General features: G+C 46.5%; 1 protein-coding gene across 1 annotated transcript in view; it reads right to left on the bottom strand.

The window, feature by feature from the left end:
* The window catches only part of LOC140206217 (B-cell lymphoma/leukemia 11A-like), a 91,104-nt gene that overhangs the window by 20,623 nt on the left and 55,407 nt on the right, over nt 1–15,074 (bottom strand). Inside the window, exon 3 of the mRNA XM_072274540.1 lies at nt 1,790–2,610. Coding sequence (XP_072130641.1) covers nt 1,790–2,610 — 821 coding nt within the window. The remainder of the gene's footprint in view (nt 1–1,789; nt 2,611–15,074) is intronic.

The raw sequence follows: 15,074 nt of genomic DNA, 5'->3' as shown, positions 1-15,074 counted from the left end.
GCTGCCGTGCCCCGTTTGAGCTTTGACTGCCATGGCCCACACACTCCTGTTTCGGGTCAAGTGCACCGATTCATTGGTGTTCATTTCCAGTTCTCTGGCTGCTGTCTCCATCATCATTTATCTTTTGTCTTCCTCTTGCTTTCTTCCCTTCAATCTTTCCCATAATTTCCGTGCATTCCAACTCCTCTTTCCTAATCACATGTCCAATGACCTTACATTGCCTTTTCATGATCTCATACATTCTCTCTCTTTTTGTGCTTGCTCTGTTCATGACATCCTCGTTAGATATTCATTTCGTCCATGATATTCTTTGCATCCTCCTCAAAAACCACATCTCTGCTGCTTCAATTCGTTTCATGTTACTAGATATTGTCCAACATTCTGAGCCATATAACATAACTGGATAAACGTAACATTTCAGTACTCTGAGGCGGGTTGTCATGCCTAGTTTATTATTGGTCAGTATACTTTTCATTCTCGTAAAGGTGTCTTTTGCCATCCCTATTCTTCTTTTGATGTCCATGTCGCACCTGCCATCTGATGTCACCCAGCTTCCTAAGTAGCAAAAGTTCTGTACTTGTTTTATGTCTTCCCCGTTTATTCTCAGCCTGCAGATAGGATTCTCCTTCTTTTTGGATATCACCATACATTCTGTCTTTTTGCAATTGATAGACTCATTTTTGCAGTTTCTTCAACAAGTATATCAATTAAATTTTGTAGTTTTTCCTCTGTACTTGCAATTAACGCAGTGTCATCTGCATATCTGAAATTATTGATGTTTTCACTGCCAACTTTGATTCCCAAGATGTATCTTATTTTTTGTAATATTGTTTCACTGTACACATTAAATAAATCAGGGGAGAAAACACACCCTTGTCTAACGCCGCTCTTGATTTTCATAAACTGACTCACTACTCCATCTATTCTTAAAGCGGCAGTTCGTTCCCAGTACAGATTTCTATGAAATTCCATGAACACTACCTCACTACTTTAGATTTCTGCTTTTACACTGCTTATTTAACTGTTTAATATATATGCATACTTACTGTAATTCACAGATATTTTTCTATTATGATGTACTGCTGTCGCAAAGACAACAAAGTGATTCTGATTGTGGATAGGGATATGGTGAGTGTGTGGAATGCACTGCCAGGGGTAGGAGCAGAAATTGACTGGTTAGAATCAGAATCAGGTTTATTATCACTGGCATATGTTGTGAAAGGTCTTGGTTGGTAAAGGTAAAGGAATGGAGGGGCGGTTGAAAGAGTCTGGGGAGAACAAGTTCAAAAAAAATTCACAATGATTAAATGGCAGAAAATACTTGATGGGTTGGATGGCTTAATTCTGCTATTGTGTCTTATAGCTTTACAGTACCTGTTCACATGACAGTAAACAAGTTTAATTTGTTTTTTATTTAGAGGCAAAGCTTGGACTAGACCCTCCCAGACCTTCGAACCGCGCTGCTCAGCAATCGCTGCTTTAACCCTTGCCCAGGGATTCCCATCCGCTGTTATAGCATGGCCCAACACCATTAAGCAGGTTGGCAACCCCTGCCCTAGCTTAATCACAGAACCATTTGAAATGAACAACTAACCGGCTAACTGTTACGTCTTTCAGAGGAAACTGGAGCACCCGGAGTGAACTCACACATTCCACATGGAGAATATACAAACACGTTACAGACGACGCCGGGATTGAACGCCAAACTCCGATGCCCTGAGCTGCAATAGAGGCGCGCTGTCATTGTTACGCTACCGTGGGTGCCCTGACGTGTGTTCAAAGCACTCACCTTCAAGCTGAACTCGTCCTGGCTGCTGAGGGGTGAGGTGACGCTGGGGTTCTGCTGCCCTCCGCGTTCGTCCGTGTACCTCCGCCGGTGAGACGCCTGCTCTCGGGTGGCCCTGCCACCGAGCATGCCCGTGGTAGGCGGCCAGCCGTTGAAGAGGCCAGCATGGGTCTTCATATGCCTCTTCAGCTTGCTGGACTGGCTGCAGGCATGCTCGCAGAAGGGGCAGCGGTAAGGCTTCTCGCCCGTGTGGCTTCGCCGGTGCACCACCAGGTTGCTGGGAAACTTGAAGGTCTTGCCGCAGAACTCACAGTCCTTGCTCCGGCCGTGTGGCGAGTGCTGCCGGCCGGTCCCTGAGGACGAGTGGCCGGCTGGCACGGCCGGCAAGCGGTGCTGGTGGCTCCGGCGGGATGGCCCAGCTCCCCCCACTAGGGTCCGCAGCCGGCGGGAGAACTCCACCGGCGGCCGCCGTCCCTGGGCTGGCGAGGGTGCCGTCTCCTCTGAGCCACTGTCACTCTGGTCGGGCAGCCGGTGGAGGGGCGGAGCAAAGAGCAGGGAGCCCGTCACCGCCGCTGGCGAGCGGACCCGGAAGGGGGTCTCTCGGGCGCGGGGCCCCTCAGAAGGGCTGCCCTCCTGGGACCGGGGGGACAGGGAGCCGGCGGGGTTGTCAGTGCTGGATGGTGGTGGCAGGGGGGACTCGGCGTGGTCCAGCTCAAGGAAGATGTGGAGGCCATGGTTGTACTGGGCGTGTTGAAGCAAGAGCCAGGCGCTGGGGAAGGGTTCCTTGCAGGAGGTGCAGATGTAGCAGACAGGCTCCACCTCATCTGTGGGCAGAAAAAGAAACAAGCATAGGTTAGAAAACCATTGCCTATCAAACACACAGCCTGGAGCCCACCATCACCAAAGACTTGACATTGGGAACAGTTTGCACTGACTAGATGGGCCGAATGCTCTGTTCCTATGCCTGTATGACGAAGACCATAAGACATGGGAGCAGAATTAGGCCACTTCCTATCCACGTCCACTCCAAGAGCTGACTTTCAATATTCAGGAGGTTTCAATGAGATCCCCCTCATCTCTCTAAACACCAGTGAGTCGAGCCCCAGAGCCTTCAAAAGCCAGCAAGCCATGCTAGCATCTCCTCTTAAAGAAGTCCAGTATGTCAACAGACATTGCAACAAACTCTTACACTTTTGCCAAGAGTCAGACCACACTTGGAGTATCGTGGGCACTTCTGGGCCCCTTATCTAAGAAAAGGTGTGGGTGTGCAGGCCTCGGACAGGGTCCAGAGGAGGTTTGTGAGAATGATCCTGGAAACGGAAGGGTTAATGTACGAGGAGTGTTTGTTGGCTTTAGGCCTGTACTCACTGGAGTTTAGAAGAATGATGAAGTGTGGGGTGGGGGGGGGGGAAGATTCTCATTAAACCAGCAAATATTGAAAGGCCTAGATAGAGTGGACATGGAGAGGATTTTTGCTATAGCAGGGGAGTCTAGGACCAGTGGGTACAGCCTCAGACTACAAGGATGTCCCATTAGAGCAGAGAAGGAGGAATTTCTTTAAAAGAGGGAGGTGAACCTGTGGAATTCATTGCCACAGATAGCTGGCGACCAAGTTAGGGGGCAAATTTAAAGCGGGGGTTGATAGGCACTTGATTAGTCATGGCATGGAAGGGTACAGGGAGAAGGCAGGAGATTGAAAATAAATCAGTCATGATGGAATAGCAGCGCAGACTTGATGGGCCCACTGGCCTAATTCTGCTCCAACATTTCATGGTCTTAAATGCTGTGTAGAAAGTATCTTCTGCCCAGCCACAAATCCTTCCCAATGTTATTTGTTCAGCCTCCATACATGCAGATCTAAGTTACATAGAAATATAGAAAACCTACAGCATAATACAGGCCCTTCGGCCCACAAAGCTGTGTCAAACATGTCCCTACCTTAGAACTACCTGGGCTTTACCCATAGCCCTCTATTCTTCTAAGCTCCATGTAGCCATCCAGGAGTCTCTTCAAAGACCCTATCGTTTCCACCTCCACCACCACCGCTGGTAGCCCATTTCACGCACTCACCACTCTCTGCGTAAAAAAACTTATCCCTGACATCTCCTCTGTACCTACTTCCAAGCACCTTAAAACTGTGCCCTCTCAAGCTAGCCATTTCAGCCCTGGGGAAAAGCCTCTGACTACCCACGTGATCAATGCCTCTCATTATCTTGTACACCTCTATTAAGTCACCTCTCATCCTCCTGTTTTCGTAAGGCATGCTCCCCAATCCAGGCAACATCCTCGTAAATCTCCTTTGCACCCTTTCTATGGTTTCCAAGTCCTTCCTATAGTGAGGCGACCAGAATTGAGCAGAGTGCTCCAAGTGGGGTCTGACCATGGTCCCATATAGCTGCAACATTACCTCTCAGCTCTTAAGCTCAATCCCACGATTGATGAAGGCCAATGCACCGTATGCCTTCTTAACCACAGAGTCAACCTGCGTAGCAGCTTTGAGTGTCCTATGGACTCGGACCCCAAGATCCCTCTGATCCTCCACACTGCCAGGCGTCTTACCATTAATGCTATTCTGCCATCATATTTGACCTACCAAAATGAACCACCTCACACTTATCTGGGTTGAACTCCATCTGCCACTTCTCAGCCCAGTTTTGCATCCTATCAATGTCCCACTGTAACCTCTGACAGCTCTCCACACTATTCACAATACCCCCAAACTTGGTGTCATCAGCAAATTTACTAACCCATCCCTCCACTTCCTCATCCAGGTCATTTATAAAAATCAAAAAGAGTAGGGGTCCCAGAACAGATTCCTGAGGCACACCACTGGTCACCTCGTAAGGCACGACCTTCCTTTGACAAACCCTTGCTGACTATTCCTAATCATATTATGCCTCTCCAAATGTTCATAAATCCTGCCTCTCAGAATCTTCTCCATCAACTTACCAACCACTGAAGTAAGACTCACTGGTCTATAATTTCCTGGGCTATCTCTACTCCCTTTCTTGAATAAGGGAACAACATCTGCAACCCTCCAATCCTCTGGAACCTCTCCCATCCTTATTGATGATGCAAAGATCATCGCCAGAGGCTCAGCAATCTCCTCCCTCACCTCCCACAGTAGCCTGGGGTACATCCCGTCCGGTCTCGGTGATTTAACCAACTTGATGCTTTCCAAAAGCTCCAGCACATCCTCTTCCTTAATATCTACATGCTCAAGCTTTTCAGTCCACTGCAAGTCATCCCTAAAATCGCCAAGATCCTTTTCCGTAGTGAATACTGAAACAAAGTATTCATTAACTACCTCCGCTATTTCCTCTGGTTCCATACACACTTTTCCACTGTCACATTTGATTGGTCCTATTCTCTCATGTCTTATCCTCTTGCTCTTCACATACTTGTAGAATGCCTTGGGGTTTTCCCTAATCCTGACACCAAGGCCTTCTCATGGCCCCTTCTGGCTCTCCTAATTTCATTTTTAAACTCCTTCCTGCTAGCCTTATAATTTTCTAGATTCATATCATTACCTAGTTTTTTGAACCTTTCATAAGCTCTTCTTTTCTTCTTGACTAGATTTACAACAGCCTTTGTACACCACAGATCTTGTACCTACCATCCTTTCCCTGTCTCATTGGAACGTACCTACTCAGAATCCCACGCAAATATCCCCTGAACATTTGCCACATTTCTTCGGTATGTTTCCCTGGGAACATCTGTTCCCAACTGATGCTTTTAAGTTCCTGCCTGATAGCCTCATAGTTCCCCTTACTCCAATTAAACATTTCCTTAACTTGTCTGTTCCTATCCCTTTCCAATACTATGGTAAAGGAGATAGAATTGTAATCACTATCTCCAAAATGCTCTCCCACTGAGAGACCCGACACCTGACCATGTTCATTTCCCAATACCAGATCAACTACAGCCTCTCCTCTTATAGGCTACATATTGTGTCAAGAAACCTTCCTGAACACATCTAACAAACTCCACCCCATCTAAACCCCTCCCTCTAGGGAGATGCTAATCGATATTTTTCCTGTTTCATTCCTGTAGAATTAGATAGCATGCCTGCAGGGTTAGTGCTTTGTTCAGGGTGTCAGATGTGGGAATCCTGGGAGACCTCCAGCCTCCCTGATGGCCACATCTGCGCCAGGTGCACCGAGATGCAGCTCCTCAGAGACCGTGTTAGGGATCTGGAGCTGTAGCTTGATGACCTACTGCTTATCAGGGAAAGTGAAGAGGTGATAGACAGGAGCTACAGGGAGGTAGTCATACCTAGGCTACAGGGGTCAGAAAACTGGGTCACTGTCAGGAGAGGGAAGGGAAATGCCCGGATAGTGCAGAGCACACCTGTGGCTGTACCCCTCAGCAACAAATATCTTGTTCTGGATGCTGTTGAGGGGGATGACCTGACAGGAGACGCCCAAGGTGACCGGGTCTCTGGCACTGAGCCTGGCGCTGTTGTGCAGGAGGGAAGGAGGGAGAAGAGGAATGCAGAGGTCATAGGGGATTCCATAGTCAGGGGAACGGACAGGAGATTCTGTGAGCCTGATAGAGATACCTGCATGGTGTGTTGCCTCCTGGGTGCCAGGGTACGGGATGTCTCGGATTGGGTCCAGAATATTCTGAAGGGGGAGGGTGAGCAGCCAGTTGTCTTGGTACATGTTGGTACCAATGACATTGATAGGACAAAGGAGGAGGTCCTGAAGAGAGATTTCTGGGAGTTAGGAAGGAAGCTGAGAAGAAGGACCTCCAGGGTAGTAATCTCGGGATTGCTACCTGTGCCACATGCTAGCGAGGTCAAGAATAGTAGGATCAGGCAGATGAATGCATGGCTGAGAGACTGGTGTAGGGGGCAGGGCTTCAGATTCTTAGATAATTGGGATCTCTTCTGGGGGAAGTATGACTTGTTCAAAAAGGACAGGTTACACTTGAACCCAAAGGGGACCAATATCCTGGCGGGAAAGTTTAATAGAGCTGTTAGGGAGGGTTTAAACTAATTTGGCAGGGGGATGGGAACCAGAAAGACAAAGCGGAGGAAGGGGAAAACAGAAATAAATCTAAGATAGTGAGCAGTAAGGATGTCAGGAAAGACAGGCAGGTGATGGGGCAAATGTGTAGCCATTGGGATGAGTTGCAGTGCAATAAAGTTGCAGTGGAATCAAAGCGAAAAGTACCAAATACTGGTCTTAAGGTGTTATACTTAAATGCACGCAGCATAAGGAATAAAGTGGATGATCTTGCCGTACAGCTACAGATTGGCAGGTATGATATTGTGGCCATCACTGAGACCTGGCTAAAGGATGCATGTCTCTGGGAGCTGAACGTCCAAGGATACACAGTGTATCGGAAGGATAGGAAGGTAGGCAGAGGGGGAGGTGTGGCTTTATTGGTAAGAAATGATATTAAATCATTAGAAAGAGGTGATATAGGATCAGAAGGTGCAGAATCTTTATGGGTTGAGCTAAGAAATCGCGGGGTAAAAGGACCCTGATGGCAGTTATTTATAGGCCTCCAAACAGCTGCAGTGATGTGGACTACAAATTACAACTGGAAATAGAAAAGGCTTGTCAGAAGGGCAGTGTTATGATAATTGTGGGGAATTTTAACATGAGAGTGGATTGGGAAAATCAGGTCGGCACTGGATCTCAAGAGAGAGAGTTTGTAGAATGCCTGCGAGATGGCTTTTTAGAACAGCTTGTTGTTGAGCCCACTAGGGGATCGGCTGTACTGGATTGGGTATTGTGTAATGAACCGGAGGTGATTAGAGAGATTGAGGTGAAGGAACCCTTAGGAGGCAGTGATCATAACATGATTGAGTTCACTGTGAAATTTGAAAAAGAGAAGCCGAAATCTGATGTGTCGGTATTTCAGTGGAGTAAAGGAAATTACAGTGGCATGAGAGAGGAACTGGCCAAAGTTGACTGGAAAGGGACACTGGCGGGAAAGACAGCAGAGCAGCAGTGGCTGGAGTTTATGCGAGAAGTGAGGAAGGTGCAAGACAGGTATATTCCAAAAAAGAAGCAATTTCCGAGTGGAAAAAGGTTTCAACCGTGGTTGACAAGAGAAGTCAAAGCCAAAGTTAAAGCAAAGGAGAGGGCATACAAGGAAGCAAAAATTAGTGGGAAGACAGAGGATTGGGAAGTCTTTAAAATCTTACAAAAGGAAACCAAGAAGGTCATTAAGAGGGAAAAGATTAACTATGAAAGGAAGCTGGCAAATAATATCAAAGAGGATACTAAAAGCTTTTTCAAGTATATAAAGAGTAAAAGACAGGTGAGAGTAGATATAGGACGGATAGAAAATGATGCTGGAGAAATTGTAATGGGAGATAAGGAGATGGTGGAGGAACTGAACGAGTATTTTGCATCAGTCTTCACAGAGGAAGGCATCAGCAGCATACCGGACACTCAAGGGTGGCGGGGAAGAGAAGTGCGCGCAGTCACAATTACGACAGAGAAAGTACTCAGGAAGCTGAATAGTCTAAATGTAGATAAATCTCCTGGACCAGATGGAATGCACCCGCGTGTTCTGAAGGAAGTAGCTATGGAGATTGCGGAGGCATTAGCGACGATCTTTCAAACGTCGATAGATTCTGGCATGGTTCCGGAGGACTGGAAGATTGCAAATGTCACTCTGCTATTTAAGAAGGGGGCAAGGAAGCAAAAAGGAAATTATAGACCTGTTAGCTTGACATCGGTGGTTGGGAAGTTGTTGGAGTCGATTGTCAAGGATGAGGTTACAGAGTACCTGGAGGCATATGACAAGATAGGCAGAACTCAGCATGGATTCCTTAAAGGAAAATCCTGCCTGACAAACCTATTACAATTTTTTGAGGAAATTACCAGTAGGCTAGACAAGGGAGATGCAGTGGATATTGTATATTTGGATTTTCAGAAGGCCTTTGACAAGGTGCCACACATGAGGCTACTTAACAAGATAAGAGCCCATGGAATTACGGGAAAGTTACATACATGGATAGAGCATTGGCTGATTGGCAGGAAACAGAGAGTGGGAATAAAGGGCTCCTATTCTGGTTGGCTGCCGGTTACCAGTGGTGTTCCACAGGGGTTCGTGTTGGGGCCGCTTCTTTTTACATTGTACATCAACGATTTGTATTATGGAACAGATGGCTTTGTGGCTAAGTTTGCTGACGATACGAAGATAGGTGGAGGGGCCGGTAGTGCTGAGGAAACGGAGAGTCTGCAGAGAGACTTGGATAGATTGGAAGAATGGGCAAAGAAGTGGCAAATGAAATACAATGTTGGAAAGTGTATGGTTATGCACTTTGGCAGAAGAAATAAACGGGCAGACTATTATTTAAATGGGGAAAGAATTCAAAGTTCTGAGATGCAACGGGACTTGGGAGTCCTCGTGCAGGATACCCTTAAGGTTAACCTCCAGGTTGAGTCGGTAGTGAAGAAGGTGAATGCAATGTTGGCATTCATTTCTAGAGGAATAGAGTATAGGAGCAGTGATGTGATGTTGAGGCTCTATAAGGCGCTGGTGAGACCTCACTTGGGAGTACTGTGGGCAGTTTTGGTCTCCTTATTTAAGAAAGGATGTGCTGATGTTGGAGAGGGTACAGAGAAGATTCACTAGAATGATTCTGGGAATGAGAGGGTTAACATATGAGGAACGTTTGTCCGCTCTTGGACTGTATTCCTTGGAGTTTAGAAGAATGAGGGGAGACCTCATAGAAACATTTCGAATGTTAAAAGGCATGGACAGAGTGGATGTGGCAAAGTTGTTTCCCATGATGGGGGGAGTCTAGTATGAGAGGGCATGACTTAAGGATTGAAGGGTGCCCATTCAGAACAGAAATGCGAAGAAATTTTTTTTAGTCAGAGGGTGGTGAATCTATGGAATTTGTTGCCACGGACAGCAGTGGAGGCCAAGTCATTGGGTGTATTTAAGGCAGAGATTGATAGGTATCTGAGTAGCCAGGGCATCAAAGGTTATGGTGAGAAGGCGGGGGTGTGAGACTAAATGGGAGAATGGATCAGCTCATGATAAAATGGTGGAGCAGACCTGATGGGCCGAATGGCCGACTTCTGCTCCTTTGTCTTATGGTCTTATGATATTTGAGAAATTAAACTCTCCCACCACAGCAACCCTGTTATTATTACTCCTTTCCAGAATCTGTCTCCCTATCTGTTCCTCGATGTCCCTGTTACTATTGGGTGGTCTATAAAAAACACCCAGTAGATTTATTGCCACCATCCTATTCCTAACTTCCGGCCACAGTGACTCCGTAGACAACACCTCCATGACTTCCTGCTTTTTTGCAGCCGTGACACTATCTCTGATTAACAGTGCCACGCCCCCACCTCTTTTGCCTCCCTTCCTGTCCTTCTGAAATATCTAAAGCCTGGCACTTGAAGTTGCTGATTTATGCCACACCTTGTGAACCACTATAGTGTGGGCACCTCTGGACAACGTCCACTATTATGTCCCACCCCTTGATCACAAACCAAACAAGCTCACGTTAATTTTTTCCCCCACTTATGATTCAGGATAACTCCTGCTAAACTTCCATGTTAATTACCTTTTTAAATCAGAATCTGAAGCCTGTCGGTCAGAGTCGACCATGAATAATGCATCTTAGCTTTCTAGATATGCAAGCCATATATAACCATATAACAATTACAGCATGGAAACAGGCCATCTCGGCCTTTTTAATCCGTGCCGTACTCTTACTCTCACCTAGTCCCACCGACCTGCACTCAGCCCATAACCCTCCATTCCTTTCCTGTCCGTATAGCTGTCCAATTTAACTTTAAACGACAACATCGAACCTGCCTCAACCACTTCTGCTGGAAGCTCATTCCACACAGCTACCAGTCTCTGAGTAAAGAAGTTCCCCCTCATGTTACCCCTAAACTTTTGCCCTTTAACTCTCAACTCATGTCCTCTTGTTTGAATCTCCCCCACTCTCAATGGAAAACGCCTATCCACGTCAACTCTATCTATCCCCCTCATAATTTTAAATACCTTTATCAAGTCCCCCCTCAACCTTCTACGTTCCAAAGAATAAAGACCCAACTTGTTCAACCTTTCTCTGTAACTTAGGTGCTGAAACCCAGGTAACATTCTAGTCAATCTTCTCTGTACTCTCTCAATTTTGTTGACATCTTTCCTATAATTCGGTGACCAAAACTGTACACAATACTCCAAATTTGGCCTCACCAATGCCTTGTACAATTTCAACATGACATCCCAGGGCAATACAACATGGAGAGCAAGCTGTTGCCCATGTAGCAAGCTCCCCCTCTCCACGCATCTGATGAACCCAAAGGAACGGCAGAGACCGATACAGTTTGGTACCAGCGGTGTCTCAGGAGTTGCCAGTCAGTGTTGAACTCAACTTAGGGACACTAGCTACGGATTTTTCCCTCAGAGTTTACTCCCACAGCCTTCCCCAAGAGTGGGTATATCTGCAAGCTAGTCGAGGGTTGAGATCAGTTCTTCCTTCTCCTGGATGAGCTGCCAGTCACGGCTGGTGAGCCCCATCTGCCCGAAGCGAGGGTTTTAAGGCGCCAGTGACCCGCCTTTGCCCCTCCTGTCAGTAGAATCGGTTCAACTGGGCTTAGTAGCGAAGCCACACATGAAGGCCAGGAGCTGGACTTGGTTGTCAGAGGTTATTTGAGTCACACGTCATTGTTTAATAGGTCATGGAAGCTTGTCCCCATTACCAACCCCGCCTATAAAAACCTTAAGAAACCCTTAATCAGAATCAGGTATATTATACCAATATATAAGTACTGTTTAATTAATAAATTAGTTGATAAGATACACTGTATAAATATTATACTAACTAATTAAGGAAGTAGTCACGAATCGCTCTATGGAATTTCTACAGATGTACTGTTGAAACTATCCTGAATGGTTACATTGTAGGTTTTTGTAAATAAAACCGTTAACAACTCCTTTATTATCAACCAAACACAAAAGTAAAATAAAACTTCACATCATCACGTCATCACGTCAGACCAGCCTCTTAAAGTGAACCCCAACTCACTTTAAGTGAGCTATGGAAGTTTCTACCCATTACATTACATCGCCCTACAAGCTCACGGCCTGCTATTCCAGTTCTGACCTTCAGGGGTGCAAGTGGTGGCAGCCTGCTCCATTGCAGACAGCCCTCCCCACCACTGACAGCAGCTACAGGAGACACCACCTCAAGAAGGCAGCGTCTAATAAGGATGCCCGGCCATGCAATCTTCTCGCTGCTACTGGAGCAGGCCACTCGGCCCCTCATACTTGTCCCGTCACATGGACAATCAATGCTGGCTGCAACTTCTCTTCTGCATCAGTTCCCCATCATCCTCAATTCTCCAAGTATTTATAAAGATCAGAAATGAGCTTTATTTGTCACAAGTACATCAAATCATACAGTGAAATGTGTCGTTTGCATCAATAACCAATGCAGTCCGAGCTTGTGCTGGCTTGAGTGGCGTCACAGCAATAATCATGCACTTAACGTCAGTAAGACCAAATAATTAATTGTGGGCTTCAGAAAGGGTAAAGCCAGGGAACACACACACAGCAGTTTCCATTCAGGGATCGGAAGTGAGCAGTTTCAAGTTCCTGAGTGTCAATACCTCCGAAGATGTAACATGGGCCCAATGTATTGACGCGGCTACAAAACAGCGGCTATATTTCATTAGGAGTTTGAGGAGAATTGGTATGTCACCAAAGATACTCACAAATTTGTACAGATGTACTGGCTGCATCACTGTCCAGTATTGGGGGCGGAGGGGGGAGCTACAAGATCGAAACAAGCTGCAGAGAGTTGTAAACTCAGTCAGCTCCATCATGGGCACTAGCTTCCGGGAGCGATGCCCCAAAAAGGTGGCATCCATCATTAAGGACCACTCCCCCATCACCCAGGACATGCCCTCTCCTCATTGCTACCATAGGGAAGGAGGTACAGAAGCCTGAAGGCACACACTCAACCATTCAGGAACAGCTTCTTCCCCTCTGCCAGCACCATTTCTTTATCTTCATCCCCCTCCCCATCCCTATCTGTCCAGCTGCATTCTCCTCAGCTCCAATGTGTATTCTTCCCTGTTAACCCGAGAATAAGGAGATGCTTATGCATATATCCAAATGTAGGGCTCTCAGCAATACTCATCGTAATGTTAATTGTTAAGGCTGACAAAATGGTTTCTCTGTACTGTTAAGGGGTTCTCTGTAGCAGCATGTTTGGGTTATAATTAGTGATAACGGGACCTGTATTCATTTGCTAGCCAATGGAAGTCATGTTATTCTATCTGTATGTGCGGGAACTGGGGGAGAAACACGGGTTTTTGGTGGAGGAGAAGAGAAGAGGTCGGACGTGAGTCAAGTGCTCTGGTAGATCATTGGGAGTGACCCCAGCCGAGAGTCAACGGAGTTCGCAGGAGATCGAGGGGAGGAAAGGATACCGAATTTCATAAGCTCCAACTAATTATTTGTGCACAGAACTGACAAAATTTACTGATTTGGCGCCTTTATTTTATTTGTTTCCACTAACCCATCACCGAGAAATAACTATAAAGTGTGATCACTTACTTGCCTATCGTGTACCAACTAATACTTTATGTCGTGGGCTTGTACCTGGATGCAGTCACACAGTAGCCACATCAACGCGATTACAGAGTTGGCGGGGTCAACACCAGTTCACCACAGACGCGAGACGAACGGGAGTCAAGTGAGGCATAGCCGCTACACAAAGATTCTTCTGAGAATACGGCGTTCCCACCCGGGTGCTGCAATTTTCTCCCACATTCCAAAGATGTACCCCGGTCAGTAGGTGAATTGGTCATTGTAAATTGTCTCGTGATTAGATGAGGAGTAAATTGGAGGATTGCTGGGTGGTGTATCTCAATGAGACGGAAGGGCCTAGTCTGTGCTGTATCTCAATAAATAACATAAATGTGTCAAGATTCCAGTGCCCCAGTCTCCAGAATTCAAACTCACAACGTTTCGACTCTCAGCCAAGAGAGCATGGCCCAATGAGGCATGACAGGCCCCACATTAATCACAACAAAGTAAACTTGCAACAAGAGGAAGTACTTTCACAGGAAGTGAATGCAGGTGTAAAATATTAATAGTTATATCAAATACCATAATCAGGCAAACAGCAAATATTATTCCCTCAGCAACTCCTTTACACCACACTCTGTACGTCCCAGGCAGTTTTAAGAAAGTGACTTTCAAAACCCAGAACAAGAGAGGTAACAGAGCAAATGACAGGTCATTCCAGCCAGAATCTGGCTTTATGCTTCACTGAAAGGGGATAAGGTTCCCAGAGTTCAGGTACGGATGGCTGTAGGCCAGAGCTATTGGCCGGTGACTAACCTTACAGTCTTGGTGACCACCCTCTCTACCCTACAAATGGCCTCTGTCAATTCTCTGCACATGTCAAGGTCCACATCCCAACCTGGGTGGGGGGTGGGGGTGTGCGGTTAGGAGTTGCAATATATTTTGTTCCAGGTCCTCACACCAAACAGGCTGCAGAGTGGCAAAGCAAGCAGAGAGGCTGCCTTACAGTAGCAGAGAGGCTGCCTTACAGTACCAGAGGCCTGGGGGTTCGATCCCTCCTCTGCATGTGTGTGGGATTTGTAAAATCACATCCCAGAGTGCTGAGTACAGAATCTAGTCCCATCGATCTGCACCCAGACCATATCCCTCCGTATCTTCCCATGTACCTATTCTTATATTAATCTGCTTCATCCCATCAACCTGCACCCAGACCATATCCCTCCTACCCCCCATGTACCTATTCCTATATTAATATTCCTTGTCCCATCGACCCACACCCAGAACATATCCCTCCTACCCCCCATGTACCTATTCCTATATAATATTCCTTGTTCCATCGACCCACATCCAGACCATATCCCTCCTACCCCCCATGTACCTATTCCTATATAATATTCCTTGTTCCATCGACCTGCACCCAGACCATATCCCTCCTACCCCCCATGTACCTATTCCCATATTAATATTCCTTGTCTCATCACCCAGACCCAGACCATATCCCTCCTACCCCCCCATGTACGTATTCCTATATTAATATTCCTTGTCCCATCCACCTGCACCCAGGCCATATCCCTCCTACCCCCCATGTACGTATTCCTATATTAATATTCCTTGTCCCATCGACCTGCACCCAGATCATATCCCTCCTACCCCCCATGTACCTATTCCAATATTAATATTCTTTGTCTCATCACCCAGACCATATCCCTCCTACCCCCCCATGTACCAATTCCCTTATTAATATTCCTTGTCTCATCGA

The sequence above is a fragment of the Mobula birostris genome, chromosome 12 (genome assembly GCF_030028105.1).
Source record: "Mobula birostris isolate sMobBir1 chromosome 12, sMobBir1.hap1, whole genome shotgun sequence".
Taxonomy (NCBI): domain Eukaryota; kingdom Metazoa; phylum Chordata; class Chondrichthyes; order Myliobatiformes; family Myliobatidae; genus Mobula; species Mobula birostris.
Note: the sequence above shows the minus strand (reverse complement) of the source record. Positions and strands in the feature narration are given on the sequence as shown.